The sequence below is a fragment of the Simochromis diagramma genome, unplaced genomic scaffold (assembly GCF_900408965.1).
Source record: "Simochromis diagramma unplaced genomic scaffold, fSimDia1.1 OVJJ01000816.1, whole genome shotgun sequence".
In the NCBI taxonomy this organism is placed as follows: Eukaryota; Metazoa; Chordata; class Actinopteri; order Cichliformes; family Cichlidae; genus Simochromis; species Simochromis diagramma.
In genome coordinates this window covers 3,444,571-3,464,245 of record NW_024386908.1, presented here as the reverse complement: position 1 = coordinate 3,464,245, position 19,675 = coordinate 3,444,571, and the positions used below count along the sequence as shown (strand labels likewise).

Genomic DNA, 19,675 nt, shown 5'->3' with positions numbered 1-19,675 from the left:
CGATCTGTGTATCTTATTCACTTTATGGACCAGCTGAATGAACAGATTAAGGTGTTATGGGTATGTGACAGTTCATCACCAAAGCTGGGATAGGCTCAAGCCCTCCTGTGGGAATCTGGCAGCTTCCACTACACTAAAAACCAATCACTGCAATGCTGGATATGGACGCTTACATGCTGTATGAGGGTTAAAAAGCTGCTTGTGTTGCTAAGGTTGGAGTTTGATCCTGTTGCTGAGCAGAGATAGTCATGAGAGTGGTGCCGAGCTGATGAAACATCAATTCCAGAACAAGAGCAGTCCAGTTTTCATAACTCCCGAGGTAAAGGAATTCAAACTGGGGTTGTTTAAAAAAAAAAAAAAAAAAGAGAAAAAAAATACATTTTGTACAACCTTCTGTAAACATGAGCGTAGGCAGAATATTGCAGACTGCAAAATCAAATATTTGGCAAAAGAAAATAATAATGTTAGACATTTAGAACGTGATACATTCTGTGCTTTATCTGAGTGCAGCCCCGTCGGGGTCTCGCAGTCCCCGCTGAGAGCTGCCAGCCACAGTTAACAGATTAGAAAAAAGGCTTCAGGTAACAGCTTTAAGACTACAACAAGCCAGCCAGTCACACAGTGAGACAGCATTAACTACTGATTCCACCTGCTCAGATATCCGACAGGTATCCCCCACCCCGGTCATGGATCGAATTTATTCCTCAATAAAAATAGAAATCCATGTCTGGGAAAGGCAGCCTGTTAGCAACAGGCTCGAAAAACCAAAAACAAAACAATAATCATACAAAAGAAAATGTCAAAGAAAAATATCCATCCTTCATTAGCTTTAACTAAGATAATCATCAAACGCAGCTGTTTGAACTGGTCCATCGCACCTCTGGCAACTTCATCTCCAGTCCGCCTGACTCTAAACAACGGCGATGACGAGACGACTCGTATCGACTTTAAGAGAAGCCTTGACATTTCAAGTCTTGACGGCAGTTCCTGAAGGGCAGTCTGGTTTTACTTGAGGATCGGTGACATATCGGGAAAAATGTCAAGGTCTCCCTTTCAACAGTGTTTTTGTAAGATTTTTAGCTAGGAGTGTGGAGCACCTACTCCATCATCTCAAATACAAAGAGCTAAAGAGAAACTGACCTCCAGCCCTTTATCCTCGCCTCGCAAAACACCTTAAAGTGTCTGATGTAGTTTGGCATTATACACTTCTACATATAAACGCAGAGGGGCAAAGACCCGCTTCGCTCCCGGGAACAGCGTCTGGAAATAAAGCAAGACCTTTATCCATGTACACACTTTTAAAAAAAAAAAAAAAAACAAACATCAGCTCACATTTAGATGAAGAGGAACACATGGAAGCGCACTCACTGTGGCGTTTGCAGAAAGAAGAGAAACAGGCATGTCTATACAGCCTGAACTCAAAGAGCTGAGCACTTATACAAGTAGAGTCACCCAATCAGAAGGAGACTTCAGAAGGTTTAGGATACAGTGAGCTGAAAGGCCTTTACGGGCCTTTGTGTGGAGAAATGTGCCAGTTAGAGTATCTTCTACTCCTGCTTTTACAGCCAGTTTGATGGTTGTCTGGTGCAGCGTGCAGACATCAATCTGCCGTTAATACAAAGCGCTCAGACTGTTCTTCCTGCTGAGAGACCAGCTGAACATGGCCTCGAGTCGAGGAGAGGAAGGCTGTAATAATGAGACTGCAGTGGTTTCTAACACTGACCAACATATAACATCCATGCACTCCCACACACACACACACACACGTACGTCAGCATTTCCAGTTTTTAATAAAGTGCAGGGAGAACAGCAGAGATGGGACAAATAAATGGTCTCCATGTGTCGAGAGTTTAAACAGCAGACGGTGTTGTGCTCTTGTTGAGAAAAAAAAAAAAAAAAAGGATCTGTTACAAAGACCAAAAGACATTTTTCAAAATAAAGGCATTTAACATGAAAACGTCACTGCACTGTTTCACAAACACGGACGCCGAACGCAGCGGTGGACGTTTTTGCTTCGTCGGTTTGGCTAAAAGGACAAGAGAGACCAAGCCAGCGGCGGTGTAAACTAAGAGGAAGGCTCCCGTGTCAGCCGTCATCACAGCTATTAATACACTTTATTTAAAAAAAAAATTAAATTAAAATACAGCCATGGATGAGACGAAGCACCGCTCAGCCTGTCTGAATGTTTGTTTTTGCAGTGATTTGGAAAAGCTCGTTTTTACACATGTGGCAGTCTGAACTGTTTGTTTTTTAAATACATCCAGGTTGATGAGAGCTGTATGAAGTCTTCCTACCACAGTAGAGAACATCAGAGTCACTTAAGATGCAAATTAACACACACACACACACACACACACACACACAAAGCCAGCTAAGTCAAGTGGTCAGCAGGTGGGAGAGGAGGCCAGCCCCCCTTCACCAGCCTCCTGATGATTGATAAAACCACACTGATCATCCTCCTCTCTTAGCAAATTTTGTCCATAATCACCCACAGGAAAAGCGTCATGTGACTAAACACCAGCTACACCCACATATTCCCTCTAACGTGGCCTAAGCAGAAAAATCCACCAACTGGGCCGAGATCATCGACTATGATGATGAGGATGAGGAGGCAGCTCACACACGGTCGAAGAGTGCGGCGTTAGAGAGTGTCATCCAGTTCGGCTGAGACTCGGGAGGTTCTCTGCATCAGACTTCAGCCCCGGCGGAGGAGTGCGGAAGGCTCTTTAGAGCTCGGCGCTGGCCGGCGGTTTGCTGGTCACGATCTTCATGTACTGGGTGAAGATGGCCTCGAAAGCCTCGTCCCTGTGGATCATGGCACCAAACACCAATGGCTAGAGGAGACAGAGATCCTTGGCTGTTAGTGTGCTTCTACTGTGGTAAAAATAAATAAATAAAATAGAATCTGCTGCCAAGTTAAAGCAGCACTAGGCAAAAAACAAACATAACTAAACTGGAATAAAAAACCTCTTCAGTAAAGCTGGAACATGGAGGAAAGCATCACTCTCAGCAGCATGCAGCAGTCACACTGTTGCATGCCCTGTGATGGTATCAGAGTATATTTTTCCCCGATAATAGAGTTATTATAAAAGATTATTAACATTAAAGTAGGATTATTAAGTTATGATGATGGCTACTGATACCAAACACAGGCATGGTTTTAAACACTGAGGTCAGTGCAGTGGTGGGCAGTTAATTTTCCCAAGGGCAAAAAGCACCGATATGTTTATAAAGTAATAAAATTAATAGAAGAAAATTGAGTTTAGCTTATTGGCGTGGCCCCAGCCTTGGGCCGGCATATGTGCAAGTAATCCCTGCAAAACCTCAGGGTTCAAACTTCTGTACACATTCTGTTTAGGAGGGTTTCTTTCTACTCTTGGCTCTATATGATATCATCGAGAGACCCCCCCCCTACACTCTGTAAGCACAGAAGCCCCACCCACATGTTCAAATTATCTCTATGTGAGAGCCAACCAACCAATCAGGGGGAAGTTGGCTTAAAAGGAAATGAGTGTAGCAATTTATCTGGAAAAATTTAGCACATCATGAGTACTGACAGCAACAAGAGTCTCAAACAGAAGCTGATAATAACAAAAATGATAATAACAACAACAGTAATAACCGCTGTCATCCCAACCAATAAAGGGAAATTTTACACCATAAACAAATGAACAGTTGCACATAAAAAAAATTACAGCGAGTTTCCACTTGGGGGCGCCAAAGTCCAACCTTCAGATGATCTAAATACAAACTGATTAGAGATAACATTATGACCAGCTGAATAATATTGTGTTAGTAAAACCTTTTGCTGACAAAACAACCCTGACTCAACGAGGCATGGACTCCACTAGACCCCTGAAGTCCTGTATGTTGGGAGGTGGGGCCTCCAGCGCGTCCAGCATATCCCGCAGATGCTCGACGGGATTGAGATCTGAGGAAATCTGAGTGTTAAACATGTTCTTGTGCTCCCCAAACCATCCCTGAACCGTTTTTGCTTTGCTGCAGGGAGCATTATCCCGCTGAAAGAGACCACAGCCATCAGGGAGCACCGTTTCCATAACAGCATACATGGTCTGCAACAATGCTTTAGATTGTTGGATGACCTGGATATGCTGGTTTCCCAACATTTCATTGCCCAAAACATCACACTGCTTCTGTAGGCTTGCCTTTGCCCCATTGTGCATCCTGGTGCCAGGTCACCCATGTGATGTAACATTCATCAGACCAGGTCACCTTCTTCCATTGCTCCGTGGTCTTGTTCTGATGCCAGTGGTGGCGCTTTCAGTGGTGGACAGAGGTCAGCACGGACACCTGGCTGGTCTGCAGCTATTCAGCCCGATTTGCAGCAAACTGCAATGTTCTGTATTCTGAGCCCTTTCTATCAGAACCAGAACGTTTTGTGCAGTTTGAGTTACATAAGCTCGTCTGTTGGATCGGACGACGCGGGCCAGCCTTCACTCCTCACGTGCATCCGTGACCTCGTTGCTGGTTCACCGCCATTCCTTCTCTGGACCAGCCCACAAGAACTGCAGCTCTGGAAATGTTCCGACCCAGTCGTCTAGCCATCACAATGTGACCCATCTTTTTTTAACATCAACTTTGAGGACACTTTCTCACTAATAATTAGCATCCACTAACAGGCGCCACAATGCAGAGATAATAAGTGTTGATAATGTTACGCCTGATCGGCGTATACCTATGTTCATGTGGTGGTAAACACTGTACAGTACCTACAATCTTTGCTCTTCCCTTTCAGTCGGTTCACTCAGTACTGTGGAGCAGTGACATCTAATACTACGTGTGCTGTACCGAGTGAATCGACTGAAAGGGAACAGAAGTTATAGACATGACTGTTCCCAATAATCTCACCAACCTCTTTCTCTACTTCCTCAGTAGGAAAATTATTGATGCTACATCTCTGTCACCTAGCTACCCGGTAACATCCTTGATGGCCAACTAATCGGCTCGTAAATCAAATCTTAATGAAACGCCCACAGAAACCCACAGCAGCTCACATTTGTGAATTTCGATTTGTCACATGCAATACTGGAGAATTACTGCTGACTTGTCTGAAACTGACTGAAAGGACAAAAACACAACATCTATAGCAGATAATTATTAAGATGTTGGACTGAGCTTCAGCTGAAGCAAATGAAATCACGACTCCAAGCATAATAATAAATATACAAAGTCTGTACCTTCTGAGTGGAAGGAGTGGCTATTGAAATGCCCATCCCACTTCCTGGTAGGACTGACAACACTTTGTACTGTGGAGGAGAAAACCAGAAATATCTGCTTTAAACACACACCAGAATAGAATTACATTAGTTTCATTATTAATATTTAAAGTAAGTAATTATCCAGTTTTAGAGAGGCTGCTGGCCTCGAGACATTCCTTATGCGTATTACTGAGTCATTACCTTTTGTATGTCAGTGATGTCCACCAGCTTGATGACTTTATGCTTCTTGGAGGAGCTCGATCTGGAGCTGGAGCTCTCAAAGCACAGGTAACTGAGAGAGACAGAGAGCTTTGTAAAAGGAGGGAAACAGAGACACCAAAAAACCATCCAAATTGAACAGACGTGTAATAAAGTCTTGAGTCGAGTGTTCTCAGGAGGAAGGCTACCCTGCACAGAGCTACACAGAGAGGAGGAGAGATGAAGCTCAGCGCAACTTAAAACTACGTCTCCTCTGGACTAATGAATCTTCGTTCCTCTCGTCTGCTCCACCTGTAAATGGAAGTGCTGCTTCTCTCCTCCGCTCAGAGATTTGATGCAATAAAGCTCTCCCCTGAGACAAAGATGTTCCACTTACTTCTCCGTAACGTAAAGCATCCCGTTCCTGATGTAGTCTGTGGGCATCTTCCTGTCTCGGTTTATCAGGCAACACCTCCAGCCATTTTCACAGACTGAACAAACAGCATACAAGATGATGAAGGAGCGTTATTCACAGAAAACACATGATTCCAGCTTTAGGACATTTCTAAGTTGGATGTACAGAAATAAAAATGGGTGCCAAAGGAAAAAAATAAATAAATAAAAAACTGTAGTACTTGCTCTTACCCGGCAGAGGGCGCTCTGACTCTGGCAGGTTGAAAATCTCGTGGAAAGCTCCCTTCTTGGTGCTGTGAGAGCGACCGCTGTCCTCCTCTCTGCTCCCCCCACACGGGACGTTGGCGAGGCTTCCACGAGAAACCACCGGCTGGACCTGGAGAGAGTAGGAGGGAAGAGGGGAAGGAGGATGGAGGGAAGGAAAAAAAAAGAGGGGGAAAAAAGTGAGAACATAAAAGGAGGACAGAGAGAGAAAGAGTCACATTAAACTCAGCGGATGAGGTTTTATAAATCTGTGTGAACTACAGTATCCCGCAGCTTTAGAGACAAGTGGCCGAACTTCAAACAGCTCCCCAACTTTTGAGGTTGCATCATGTGCGCTTTCTTCACAGCAGGCTTAGGAGTGACGTGCAAAGCAAAGAGTGAGGCCATCATTCAAGTCAGCATCCATAAATTACCTACAACACGCGTTTACCAAAAACATTCGTGTCCACTGCAGTTTTACTTACACCAGCGTTAGTTGTCACAAGACAAAGTCAGATAAACTTCAGGGTTACTGATCTCTCCAGTTAGCAAGCATAAACCATTGTGACTCCACTACCAGTTCAGCTGCGTCGGTGCAAATGAAAGCAGCTGCAGGTGCACTGAAGAGGCAACACCACAAAAAGGAGTCATTTTGCAGGAGGTGGCCACACCGGCTCGCTCCTTATCACCCATTTACGCTCACCACACAATTTGCAACCAAACAGCAAGGTCATCACGGCTTGGTAGCATTTATACCAGCACCGAGGGTGTGACTATACGCTGCAGTACTCTCCTGAATGATCAGGAAAAGCCTCCACATCAGCGCTGGTACAGTACAGGAGCAGAAGTCTAAATTTTTTCCAGAAAGTCTGATCTTCCTATACCGTTTCAACATCTCCTCGTATATAATCTGTGAATCTTTGAGCTTCAGTGTTGATGTGTCATTAAAACTGAAAGAGTTACACAATTGTTTCTTAAACCTGTGGTGGCGCAAAAAGACTCCACTTTTGTCATGTGGGGAAAAACTGGCGAGCATAAACGGGCCATCACGCCTCTTGATTGATTTTACGCCACTTCTACTTTTTGATGGAGTCCTCATCACTGCTGGTAGCAGATATTACACCTGCAGCCCAGTCAGGTTATAGAGCTAGTCCAGCTCCTCAAGGACGACACATCAAATCCACGAGTGCCAACGGGAAAAAGGGGGAGAAACCAGGAGGCGGGCATCACATGAGTTTAGCAGCACATCTGCTTTTCTGTACCAAAGCTCTGCAGAATGACCTGCAGCAGGCTTCCTGTGCATGTTTCTGATCAAACTAACAGAATCAGACTCCAAGAGGTGGCATGAAGTCCTCACGGTCCTGAAGCTTAAAAAAAAGAAACAAAAAAAACCCCCAAAAGCCAACGAGCAAATGCGTGAGCTGCATGGTGCTGTGAGCGCAGGTCAAATTAAAGACACCAGGACTTATAACACCCTCTTGCAGTCTGATTCTATCACATGATTAGCTTGCTGGAGGCCATTCTGTAGAGCTCTGGCAGTACTCCTCCTGTTCCTCCTCACACAGAGGAACAGATACTGGTGCTGCTGCTGGGTTGATGCCCATTATGGCCCTGTCCAGCTTTACTCTTGCAATGGGCCCATCTCCTAGTACCTCCTCCACACTCCTATGCTGGGAGACAGCAAACCTTCTTGTGACAACACGTGGATGCATCACCCTGAAGGAGATGGACAGCCTGTTCTGCGGGTCCATCTCATGCTAACAGCAGTGACAAGAACAATGCGAAAAAAGTAAAACTAGAGAAAAATCAGTCAGAGGGAGAAGGAGAGAGCAGCGGCCTGTGGCCACCACCTCGATGGTAAGATCAACTGTTCGGTTCATTTTTATGCAGGCCTCTTTACATAAGAGTTTTAATCTAATGATCTAACAGCAGTTATGGTGTATTTAAGGGGAACAGGACAATATTAATGTGCTAACATGAAACTACACTCGTCAAATCTTCTCTACGTGCCTACTCAGTAAACACACTGCCAATTCTCACAAGCATCTATGTTCGTGGATCCAAAATGTCACGGGGCTGCAGGCTCTTAAAGATCATTCAAACAAAAGAGAATAAAAACACCGCAGTGTCAGAGCAAAAAGGAAAAATCGCAGACCGTTTTGTTGACATTTTGATCCACTGCATTCACAAATTACTGACAGCCACTCACTAGGTGTGTCACACATCACTCACACACACACACACACGCATTGTGGTGAACTGGCAGCACACACAAGCACAGTAGAGTAGACACACCAGAGGCCCTACCTTCTCAGTGCCAGAGAGCTGAGAGAGAGAAACGACAGAGCAGACCTGTGACTGCGGCCACAGCAAACACACACTCAGACATTCATGTAAGAGAGGAACTTTGTGGTACCCACACAGAACAATCACGGGCTCAATTGTATTGCATTATTGACAGGAGGGGTGATATACTGATTGATTGATTGATCATACTTTATTCATCCCGAGGGAAATTGGGCTAAGGCTGCCAGCGCCATAGTTTTGATACTTTATTGATCTATTTTTATCCACCACAAAGGGAGTCAGTGGGAGGTGGGCTATAGTGGGTGGACTGCTGACAACATGAAAGACTGGACCCGACCTGCTGCTGATGGATGATCCACACCCACATGGAGGTGGTATATGTGCCTTTCTTCTTGTGTGTGTGTTTGAGATGATTGCTTATATATTAATCTGCAAATAATGTGAATTCACTCAAACTTCTAGCCTGGGAGAAGTTTTGCAATGCAACTGAAAGCCTCTGTGGTATAAACCTGTTAACAACTCAGGTCTTTAAGTTTGAAATCAGGATGGGCTAATGGAAGAAATATGTTCTTATTTAAGATTTTAATAAAAAATAAAAAAATAAAATAAATCAAGAACCTGAGACAGGAAGCAGTGTTTGTGGTAGAAAACGCGTGTGGGTTGGTGTTGGGGTCTGTTCGCCTTACCCGTCTCGACACCGTGGCGTTCGTCCTCTCTTTGAGCTGGGGGTCGGTGGGAAGGCTGTTCCACACGATGTAAGGCGTGTCATACTTGTCGCGGAGCTTCGGGCAGCTCTTAAACAGGAAGTCTATGATGAAGAACTTGATGCCGGCGTACACGCCTGCAAAGAGAGTAATCACAGACACATGAATTCTTAAAAAAATATATAAAATAAAAGAGGTTAAATGATGCAAAGCAACACCGTTTAGTGAAAATAACCCCTCAGATGTGCCTCACTGACAGACAAAGGGATGCCCCAAATAGGTGACGCCCCCCCCGCCCAAAGTAGTCCTTGCCGCTGACCTTGATGACGTCACTAGTTTCAGCATTGTGCCCATTCTTGCACATACAGACACTGAGCCAGTTATATGTTGGAGCTCAAAGTGACTCTGGTGTATTGTTGGTTATCCAGAGCCTCCCCAGCTAAGCAGTCAGATTTTCTCCTCATGGTAAAACAGCAGATTTACAGAATAAAGTGCAGAATAATGAAAAGCTTCCAATGATGAGTAGAGGTTCCAATTTCCAGTTAAACTCGATGGAAAACCAGCCTAAGAGCTCCCGATGAGACTGACGTGGGACAGATGCACACATGACCACAGATTTCTTCTCCACTACATGAACTGGGCTCCGATGACTGACCCACCAGCTGACACCCGCTTACAAACTGGACTCTCTTTGGGGGAACGTTTTTATTATAATTGTTTTGTATTTGGAGCCTGTCATGCAGCTGCCGTGTGTTGCCAGGTCTCCAGGCTCCTGCCATTCCTTATCGTTTTCCCTGTTGGTATCAATTACCCACAACCAGAGTCACACATACTACAGAAGGCAGTGGCTCTGCATGTACAGACTATGTGGGGATTTTCCCCACGATGGGTGCAATACAGCCTGCCGATGTCACTTTGTGCCAACACAGACTGGTTTCCTCTGCACTCTGTCACATTTTTCCATTCCACGTTCACAATGTAACAATGTGCTCAGCTAGCTGTCTTCTTCTTTCAGCTGCTCCCATTAGATCATCTGCCTCCATCTCACCCAGTCCTCCTCTGCACGTCCTCCTTCACTACACCCATGAACCTCCTCTGAGGTCATCCTCTCATCTCCCTGCCTGGCAGCTCCATCCTCAGCGTCCAATATATTCTTTCTCCCTTCTCTGCACATGTCCAAACCATCTCAGCCTTGCCTCTAATTTTGTCTCCAAATGCAGTTAGCTATCTGCGCAGAAAAGAAAGCCCTCATTCCCAGTCACGCTGAACGTGTGGTCTGTTTTGTTTCTCCAATTGAAATGAGTCACTGAAGAAATCTTAGATGGGATCTGAAATAATAAATGTCAGTATATTTACTTTGTTTAAATGTCCAGTGCAGCTTTTAAGCATACATTGATTTTGGTTATTCGTTCCTTTTAAATGGAGAAATGAAGTGCTAGATGGAAATTTGGCTAAATGACAGCAGCTTCTATGCCAACAGTTTGCTCCGAGCACCTTTCAAGAAAGTCTGAGTGCATAGTGGTTTGGGAGACGCTAAAAAGTAGTAATTATGTATAAGATCTATATGCCAATAGCCCGCAGCTTCCCCACACAGGCTGAGGGAGTACGGCTCCACAAGTTCTGCATCTGTTTGTGACTGAGTTCACGTATTGTCACAATGAAAAAGATGCTTTGTGAACATCACTCACCAATCATGAAGCCCAGCAGTTTGTACGGCAGGACGCAGGAGGTGATGAAAGTCACCCACAGGCAGACGTAAAGTTTCTGGGTGCTCTCTGGCTGCACCCACATGAACAGACTGAAACAGACAGCAGGAGGAGGACAGAATACACATCAGTATATAAGTTACGTGCATTTCTTGCACACTTGATTGTCAGGCTGAAACAAAACCACTCACTTCTTTATCTTCTCTAAAACATCAGCCATCTTTCCAAAGAGGTTCTGGAAGAGATTTAAAAGCACCTCATTAAAGAGTTTGTCTTGTTTCGAGCAGCGGTTGGATCGTTAGATGAACCTCGTTATACCTGTGCTTTTTGTGCAACGTCAAGTACAAGCTGAAACTTCTCAGACACAGTCAAGTCTTCCTTTGGAGGCTCCTTTAACAACACACACACACACACACACAAAAGCCACAGGTTGATCTCCAGTCATGGATACATTTCATTCTGACTTGCACAACAACAACAGCAGGAAGGCATCTTACCATGGGTTCAGAGACCTCAGGCACAATGCTCCACTGGATCCTCCAACCTCTGAAAAATAGAAGGTATAAATAATGCACATGTTATAAGGCAACTATTCCTTCAATGCAAAACATCAACTTTAAAGGACCGACTTTTCCAGCAAGTACTGCTCTTTTGTAGCGACATTTACAACAACCCCAAATATGCACAAATGTGTGCATGTTTTTAAAATCCGGCGGTTTTAACAAACATTTGCTGTGTGACTAAGGGCCGCGGTGTGCATCTGTGTACTACCAGCACAGCTGTGGCCTGAGTAGTTGATGTTAATGTGGGTTTTTTGCACAATTAATCACGCTAAAAGCTGAAAATCGGACTGTAGCCTTTTACAAACAATCGAGCTCAACCGTGAAACAACAGCTGAGGCAAAAATGATCCTGCTTTTATGAATAAATGACAGTTTTTACCTGGCAATGAGGTAATTTAAGGACAAGCGTAGGATAGCCAGGAAGAGGAACATGGGAATGGCCCAGCCATGCCAAGCAGCATTCATGTAAATCTGGATTCAAAAGGGGGGAAAAAAAAGGACAATATATACACAGGTTAACGTGGTTTGTTGTTCTTTAATAAACAACCGATATGCATTAAATTCAGCACTTTATAGCAGCGAGGACACATTCTTTCAGTCAATAACGGCAATGAATTATAAGATGGACATAAAGAGGAATCAGGGGGCTCATTGTAAGCCTGAAGCGCATAAACTTGGGTGATATATCAGCAGTGGAAGACGCTGAGTCACCCGTCAACACTAAACCAGCATCACGTCTGGATACTGAGATGGTGTAGGGCCATAATCAGTGGGTTGAGGATGATTTAGCATAACCACTGACTGGACATTAATGAAGCTCTGATTAGGCCTGCAGTCGCTGGCAGAATCACTGCAACTCATCACAGTGAAGCAGACATGACTTTAATATTCATTTAATCTCCCGGCCACGAGCTGTAACACAATTAGGTCAGAGTAAAACTACAGAAACGACTCTTTTCTATTAAAAGGGTCGTACCCGCTGTCCAAAATTATCATCGGACTCCTTTTCCAGAAGCCATCAGCAGTTTATGGCAGGTAATCCTGTATCACAACTAACCTCAAGTTTTCTTTTAGAGAATATCGAAGCGCGATTATTAGACAAAGTTAAAACATTAATTCACATGTCTGAAGTGTAAGACTCACAATGAAGGCAATAGCTGAGGTGTACACGGAGTGCCAATTAGATAAGGCGGAGAGGTTCCTTAAGAAGTTGGTGACAGGTCTGGCTCCTCGCTCTGAAACAGCAAAGACAAAGGGATTCACTGAGAGTGTAAAGCTAAAGACAGAGCAGCAATGTCTTTACTTTTGGTTATCTTTGTGAATCAGCCTTTTACTGTGAAATTTTCCAGGACTTTTATATTTAACTACATGTCGAAATGTTCAAAAGGAAAAAAAAAAATTAGATCTACAATACACAGAACTAGAGTATTGCATGAATGTGTGTTAGTGATATCATTACTATTATTATTATTATCATCATTATTATTATGTAGAGGATGCCAAGTAAAAGCTTATACTCACTGAGTCGCCTCATGTTTTCTGTCAACCTGGATGGAAAACAAAAGAAAGTGAAGGTCAGATTACGCGTAGATGCTGACATACACGCAAAAAAAATAAATGCTGCTTTATGTGAGAGGGGAAGTGTTAACACTTTGGCCTTCATCCGTCTGTAATGACTCACTGTTCTGTACAGAGGAGGAGAGAAAATAAGTACGATGAGGAAAAAACCCCCACTTCCTCTGTGCAAAATCAAACCAGAGACAGCTACAGGGTGAGGGTACAAGCTTCGGTCTCGTCCACCGAGACCGAAGCTTTTATGCTCGCCGGGCGCTCCGATTCCACATCTTCTTCAACAACCCGAGGAGTTACGTTCTGCTCAGGACCACATCTCACCCACCTTTTAGCACTTAGCGGTTCCTCAGCCTCCACTGTGCTTTCCTCCGGCTGGAAGCGGAAGTCTTCCATGTAAACCCCGAAGCGCTCGTACAGCCACTTCTGCAGCCGTGAACTCCACACTTCCTTCTGCTGTTTCTCTGCTAAAGAAAACACATCAACTTTGATTTGCTGCTATAAGCACGACTTAGTTTTGTAATCCCCTGCACCAACAATCATGCATTGTTAAAAGAAAATCACTGATATGTGATGGGCTTATGTTATCAATAACTCTTACTCCAACCCTATCTCCTGCCCTGTCATGGGACCCAGACTGGACCACTTAAGCCTGGTCTCAGACAGTGATTATCCAACGGTAGCTGAGCAAATTCAAGGACTCACACCAGGCCTGCTTCTGTGTTTCTAAGCACATGATTGGGAGAGCTTTGGGCCATGGTGTCTGCTTTTTCTGCATTATTAAGTCTTGTTACAGGTTAAGCCACAGAAATGACACAGTCAGGATCACCACAGGCAGGTGGACATGGCTGTATGGAAAGGTGTGAGCTGAACCAACAGAGCTTTGCAGCCTGTGCTGTTACATAAAAGCTAAACTTGCTATTGCCGTGTGAATAAATATATATCAAAAAAAAAAAAAAACACTTTGCACTTTGTGTAATGAATCCGTGTTTTCTACACGATAAGCTGACTTACTGTAAATAACTGCCTGGATTTTATAACCTTAGTATTCTCTGCATGCAGCCTGGTGGGCCTGATATCCTCATAAACTGCATACTTGCCAGTCAAAACAAGGACAACAGTCAACTGCTAATGCTGAAGTGCCCCTGAGCAAAAACTAGAGCTCTAATCTGCTGTGGTGTTTCAAGTGAACACTAATTTGTTGTGGTAGTACCCACAGGTGACTAACAGCCTGACTGCTCAGACATTTATTGCCATATGAGAATGAATACAGTTTTAAAAAGTGTTTGTTTTTTCTGCTGCAGATGATGCGATTCAGCTAGAAGCAGTTACATTTACAGTTTTCAAAGCCACCACTGCCAGGGCCCAAACAGACGCGACTTCTCTCTTTCACATTATCTACGGCAGGGCTTTGGTAGCCGAGTGCCAGCTCATTTAAACTAACATGTGACTGAGGGTAACATAGCAACGCTTTCACTTCATGGTGGTAATGTGGGTTTTTTTCCCTTTCCTTTTTTTGCTCTTTATAGTTTGACCTTTAGTGACATCACAGCCACATCACCACTGAAATGTGTTACAAAGTTTAGGGTGCTGTAACTGCTGCAGCAGGAGGTTGACTCTGCAAACACACAACTTTAAAAGTTTCAAATGATGGCGATGGCGATGGTTTACGTGGGTGCACGATCACGCTCTGGACCTCTTTGTTATATATGTAGATGTTGATGTCAAACTACAGGAAGGAAGATTCAATTTAACACAAATCTTATAATTTATTTAAAGCTGAAAAACGAGCTAAAAATCTCTGAACAGACTCCAGGCTGAACTGCAGTAACCTGTGGATGAAGGAGATGTGCTGCAGTCCTCACAGGCTGCCACTAACTGACCGCCTCACTTTACCAAACCTGGATCTGCATAAGCCGGCCTAACATATTCTTACGTCTGCCCTAGATGAAGTGATCTACAATCATAACCCATTTTCCAAAATTAGCCTCACTCTCTCACCCTCCCTTTCACTAATATCTCACACACACAAACACACACCAATCCCTGGATCACTGAAAGTCAACCTACGAGAGTAACTGTTCAGCCTGAAACCAAAAGAAAGCACATATCAGAATCTGACCGTTATTGCACTAATGAGCTTGTCTCATTTGTCCTTCGCGCAAATATTTTGAAAACTGACTCATTCTTAACAGCGACGATCTGGACTAATGATAGGAACCAGCCTCGATGCATTAATGTGGTTTGTTGTGTTGCTTACTTGTTCTTGACAGCACACAGCGCACACAGGAAACCCCTCTGTTTGCGTGCACGTGTCTGTGTGTTTGTCACGCACACTACATACTGCCTCGTGTCCTAGAGTAACCCACAAACCCTTCCGACCCACTCTGTTCCCATCGAGCGCTCCGTTGCACGCATCCTACACTTTCACCTCCCCTGCACACGTGCACACACACACGCAAACTCTCCTCTTGATTTACTCCCACACTCAGAAGACGTCAAGGACTCATTTCCTCTCCCTTAGACTCCAACTCGCCCACCTTCACCCCCCCCCATTTCTCATCCACTTGGAGTCTTACCTGTTCTGTTGTTTGAGGGCGACTGCTGCTTTCTGGGAGGTTGTGGTGGAGAGTCCTCTAGCCTGAAGGGAAGGGACAGACACACACATAGTCACGAAAAAAAACTAAGGGAAAGATCTGTCATGTGTCAGTCTCACTTCTGTATTGTCAGAACTGCATGTTGAAAGCTGCTGCACTGAACGGATCACCACAAAAGGCAAAGAGACATACACAGAGCCAGACTAGAAAGATTCACTCTGCCTGTTATCACAGTGAATAAAGTTACTGTTAAAATCTCACACAATGAGACAAAAGGATCAGTGCCAACAAAAATGGAAAAGGGTGAAAGAGGCAGGGTGGTACAGCAAACATCCTCCTTTAACTTCAGACGCATTAATCCAGCTATCCATATCCTGCAAAAACTGAAGGCATCTGCATCAGTCGGACTTAAATAAATCTCAATGACAAATCTGAAATCACTCATTGGTCCTTTAAGGAGGGCCTACCCACAAATCACCCATTCTGCACAGCTACAAACACACACATTCAATAAGTGCATCCCTACAGCCATTCTTATTCCATAAAATGTCCTGAACAGGCACTGCAGTGGTAGTTACAAATGGATGAAACAACATTTAGAGCAAACTGGCACTGGCAAACTTGTTGCTCTTTTATCTATAAGGCTTTAATTGCAGTCATATTTCTTTGTAATGGACAGGAAATTCTAGCGTAAGACTGAATTGATCTTCTCCCTAAAGAGAAGGCTTCTCCAGAATGTGTTAATGCTTTGTTTTACTGTTTATTCCAATCATATACCAGTGAAGAAGAAATGTTTGCTGTCTGTTATGCTCATGCTGGATATTGCTGACAAAGTATTAACTGTGGAAAACTTGCAGGTCACAGTACATTAACTTCACCTCTTACAAATTCCTAAACTGCTTTCGATAGTCTTGAGGCCATGTTTCAGCGCTGGCAATCACTTGAAGAATACCAGCAGAATTTCCCATGGGCATTCAAGCTAACATTTCCACACACACAGTACATGAGAGAGAGACATGCACACCCGCAAGTGTAAAGGGTATCCCAGTAGATGCCAAGAGGCGTGGGTTTTTCCTGTCACCAGGATAGCATCTGTGTCACAGCGAGGAGATTCAGACAAGCGCGTGACTCCTTTCGTTTTTTTTCCCTCCCTCTCCCTTTTTCCATCTCCCTAATAACACACACACACACACACACACACACACACACACACACACACACACACACACACACACACACACACACACACACACACACACACTTGTGGAATTTCCTGCCTACCGAGCTGTTGATGCTTCTATTTATAACAGAAATCTTGGGCAGCACCGGCACTGACACCCTCGTCATCCAACTTGCCCCGTGGTAAACTCTGCTGAGCTGAACTGTTACAAAGTGCAGCGTCACCCTTTCCTTTCATTTCATAACTATTACTTCCCTTTTCATACATTTCTCTCCTCTTATTTCCCGTCATGTGCTTCACTCTGCAGTCCCGTCTTCTCGTCTCACCTGGTTTTGAGCAAATCGCTCATCTTCTGCTCCAGGTCTATCCTTTTGCTTCGCTCCCTCTCGAGCTCCTGCCGCAGGGAGTCCACGCTGGTCTCGTCCCGCAGCTTCCTCAGTTCCTCCTCTGGAGAAAACAAAACAACACAAACACTGAATTAAATTTGCTGACCTCCAATCTAATTCAAGTCGATTTTACTTATATCACACCTTTATATTGTAAGGTAAAGACTCTACTGTAAAAGAGAAAAGACCCTAACAATCACATGACCCTCTATGAGCAAACTTGGTGAAAGTGGAGATCAAGAACTCCCTTTAAACAGGAAGAAACCTCCAGCAGAACCAGGGTTAGGGAGGAGTTGCCATCTAGTTGGGGGTGAGGGGAGGAAGACAGGACAAAAGACACAATGTGGAACTTGTTATGTTATCTTTAATGGCTCATCCTGATCCCTGACCCTGGTACTGCCAGAGGTTTCTTCCTGTTAAAAGGAACTTTTTCCTTCCCACTGTCGCCAAGTTTGTCGCCAGAGGGTCATCTGATATATTGTATGTGCTTTACTTTAAAATATAAAAGATGCTATATCAGTAACATTTAATTTTTCTTAAATGATGAGATTCACACTCTCACATGCTCAGGGTCACAAAAAGGCACATAAGAAGCAAGATTTAAATTTATGTGCAATGCCATTTTCAGTAAAAGAATTCAATTAAATAAAAAAAATAAATTGCTGTGCTTAAAGATACTTTTCCCTGAAAAAAAAAAAAAAACTGCCTCTGCTGAGTCACGAATTTCTCATTTTATCCCTCCCGTTTATAGCCTATAACCTTCACCTCTCCTCCTCACTTCCTCCTTGTCAATCATGCGATGGCTTCAATTGGTTTCAGGTAACGGCACTTTCAAAGCCTGGGGTGCAAAATCAGCACTGCCTCATGCTCTATTGCCCCTGAATAAAGGAGCACATGAATATTGGAGAAGAGAAGGCCAGAAATGTGTGCACGTGCACCCGTCAATCAGTACCCACTTACCCATTAGATGCTCGAATAAGCAATCGCAAAAATCAAAAGGACAGATCGAGTCCACCTTAAAGAGAAATATTTCTGATTATCAGCAAAGGCTCTTCGAGGACAATCATGCCCTGCTGTAGCACCACTTCCATTGTGAACACCCTCAAAAGCACACAAGTTGGTGTCTCAGTTAAAAACGAGAAACATCACCTGAAACGGGTGCAACATGTTCTTGAAGTAGCCAAGTGCTGAAAGTAAAGAAAGCAATGAAAGCAGCGCAACTCCCCAATCACCCACTTTTCTCAGAACATCGCACACCCGAGGAGAGGATTCAGATTACAAGACTGTAGCTGCCACTTTCTCTTTCTCATCACCCAGCCTCATAGCTCACTCTAGTCCTTTATTACATCCCATTAACACTAATAAAACATTCATTGGCAGAACCTCCTGCAGCTACAGCGCTGGCTTCAACCTGGGGTGCTGCCTCTGAGAGAGGACATACATCCAGTATAATGTGTCTGCCTCAGATTCTTCTTCTGCATTTCTAGTTTACTCAGAGCAGTTTGGGAAAATTTGGCTCTCTTTGAAGTCTTCCTTTTGAAAATCCTCTGCAGTGGTGCATTAAAGATGAAAAACAAACCATCATTTTATCTCTTATTTCCCAAAATGCAAAATGACTCCTCTCATACATTCAACAGTGGCTGTGTCTCTCCTCCCATCGGCACAGCATTCAAATATGTATGAAAACGTGCCTCTGTGTACATAACAGTAAGCAAAACACAGGCCAAAGGTCGCAATGGGCTTAAGCTGCTTAATGGTTGCCCTGTGCCATAAGATCTGCAGCCAACTTTAAACCTATTACATTAAAAAGACTAGCAGCAGCAGCAGGTATGATGCAAGCAGCAGTTTAGCTTTGAGTTTAGTGTAACATAAGCAAAGTCACTCTGTACAGAAAAGGAATTCATAATGACAATACTCTGAAAACAACCTGCATTAACTTTTGGTGAGGAGGAGCCACAAGTGGTAAATAAGCTGGAAACATGAAGACTTGAAGCAGCATCTGTGATCACCTGGAGCAGTGTCTGCAACATTAGGCCTGCTTTGGTTTCTACCACAATATCTGCATTATTTCCACAACACTGATGAGCAGTCCGATGAAACTGCTGAAGGACCTTCAAGTCAAGTAACATAATAACTAAACCAACCACAGGATCTCTTTCTTAATAAGATGACTTGGGTGGTTTTCACAGCTTTTTACCACTAATGCCCACTCGTACGCTGCCACTCCGTACAACCACTCCCTGCACCCCACCCCCAATTTCTTTCTCCCATGCTCCACTCCTTCCCGTGCATGTATTCCCTCTCTGTAGTTTCCTTCCACATTTTCCATAACCTTCAAAACACCAGAAATAGAGATGCTGCAGAGTCCCATAACACTGCACTGGAAGTGGGGCCACAAGTGTGTGATACAGCACAGTTTGGCACAGTACGCTATGTGTGTCGGACGAGGAAGGATAGAGTACAATCTGTTTTTTTCTGTTCCACAGAGGCCCTCTACATCAGATAGCATATTAATAATACTGTCAACATGCCTGTTCTGCACCTAAAACTGGATTGCTGACTTCTATATATAAATCTTCATCCTGGGTTG

At 44.0% G+C, this 19,675-nt stretch overlaps 1 protein-coding gene across 7 annotated transcripts in view; it reads right to left on the bottom strand.

Annotated features, from left to right (window-relative positions):
• Positions 1–352: 352 nt before the first annotated feature.
• Positions 353–19,675, bottom strand: part of gramd4a (GRAM domain containing 4a) — a 52,035-nt gene continuing 32,712 nt past the window's right edge. For 6 of the 7 annotated variants that reach the window (XM_040035127.1, XM_040035126.1, XM_040035123.1 and 3 more), the window contains 16 exons: positions 17,026–17,146; positions 15,502–15,563; positions 13,251–13,389; positions 12,875–12,900; positions 12,497–12,588; positions 11,733–11,824; positions 11,289–11,337; positions 11,110–11,181; positions 10,983–11,026; positions 10,774–10,883; positions 9,068–9,222; positions 6,063–6,207; positions 5,815–5,908; positions 5,421–5,511; positions 5,199–5,267; positions 353–2,834 (listed from right to left, as the gene is read on the bottom strand). In XM_040035127.1, the coding sequence (XP_039891061.1) occupies positions 2,727–2,834; positions 5,199–5,267; positions 5,421–5,511; positions 5,815–5,908; positions 6,063–6,207; positions 9,068–9,222; positions 10,774–10,883; positions 10,983–11,026; positions 11,110–11,181; positions 11,289–11,337; positions 11,733–11,824; positions 12,497–12,588; positions 12,875–12,900; positions 13,251–13,389; positions 15,502–15,563; positions 17,026–17,146 (1,469 nt within the window). In that variant the 3' untranslated portion in view covers positions 353–2,726. The remainder of the gene's footprint in view (positions 2,835–5,198; positions 5,268–5,420; positions 5,512–5,814; positions 5,909–6,062; positions 6,208–9,067; positions 9,223–10,773; positions 10,884–10,982; positions 11,027–11,109; positions 11,182–11,288; positions 11,338–11,732; positions 11,825–12,496; positions 12,589–12,874; positions 12,901–13,250; positions 13,390–15,501; positions 15,564–17,025; positions 17,147–19,675) is intronic. The other variant, XM_040035124.1, reaches the window with a different exon arrangement.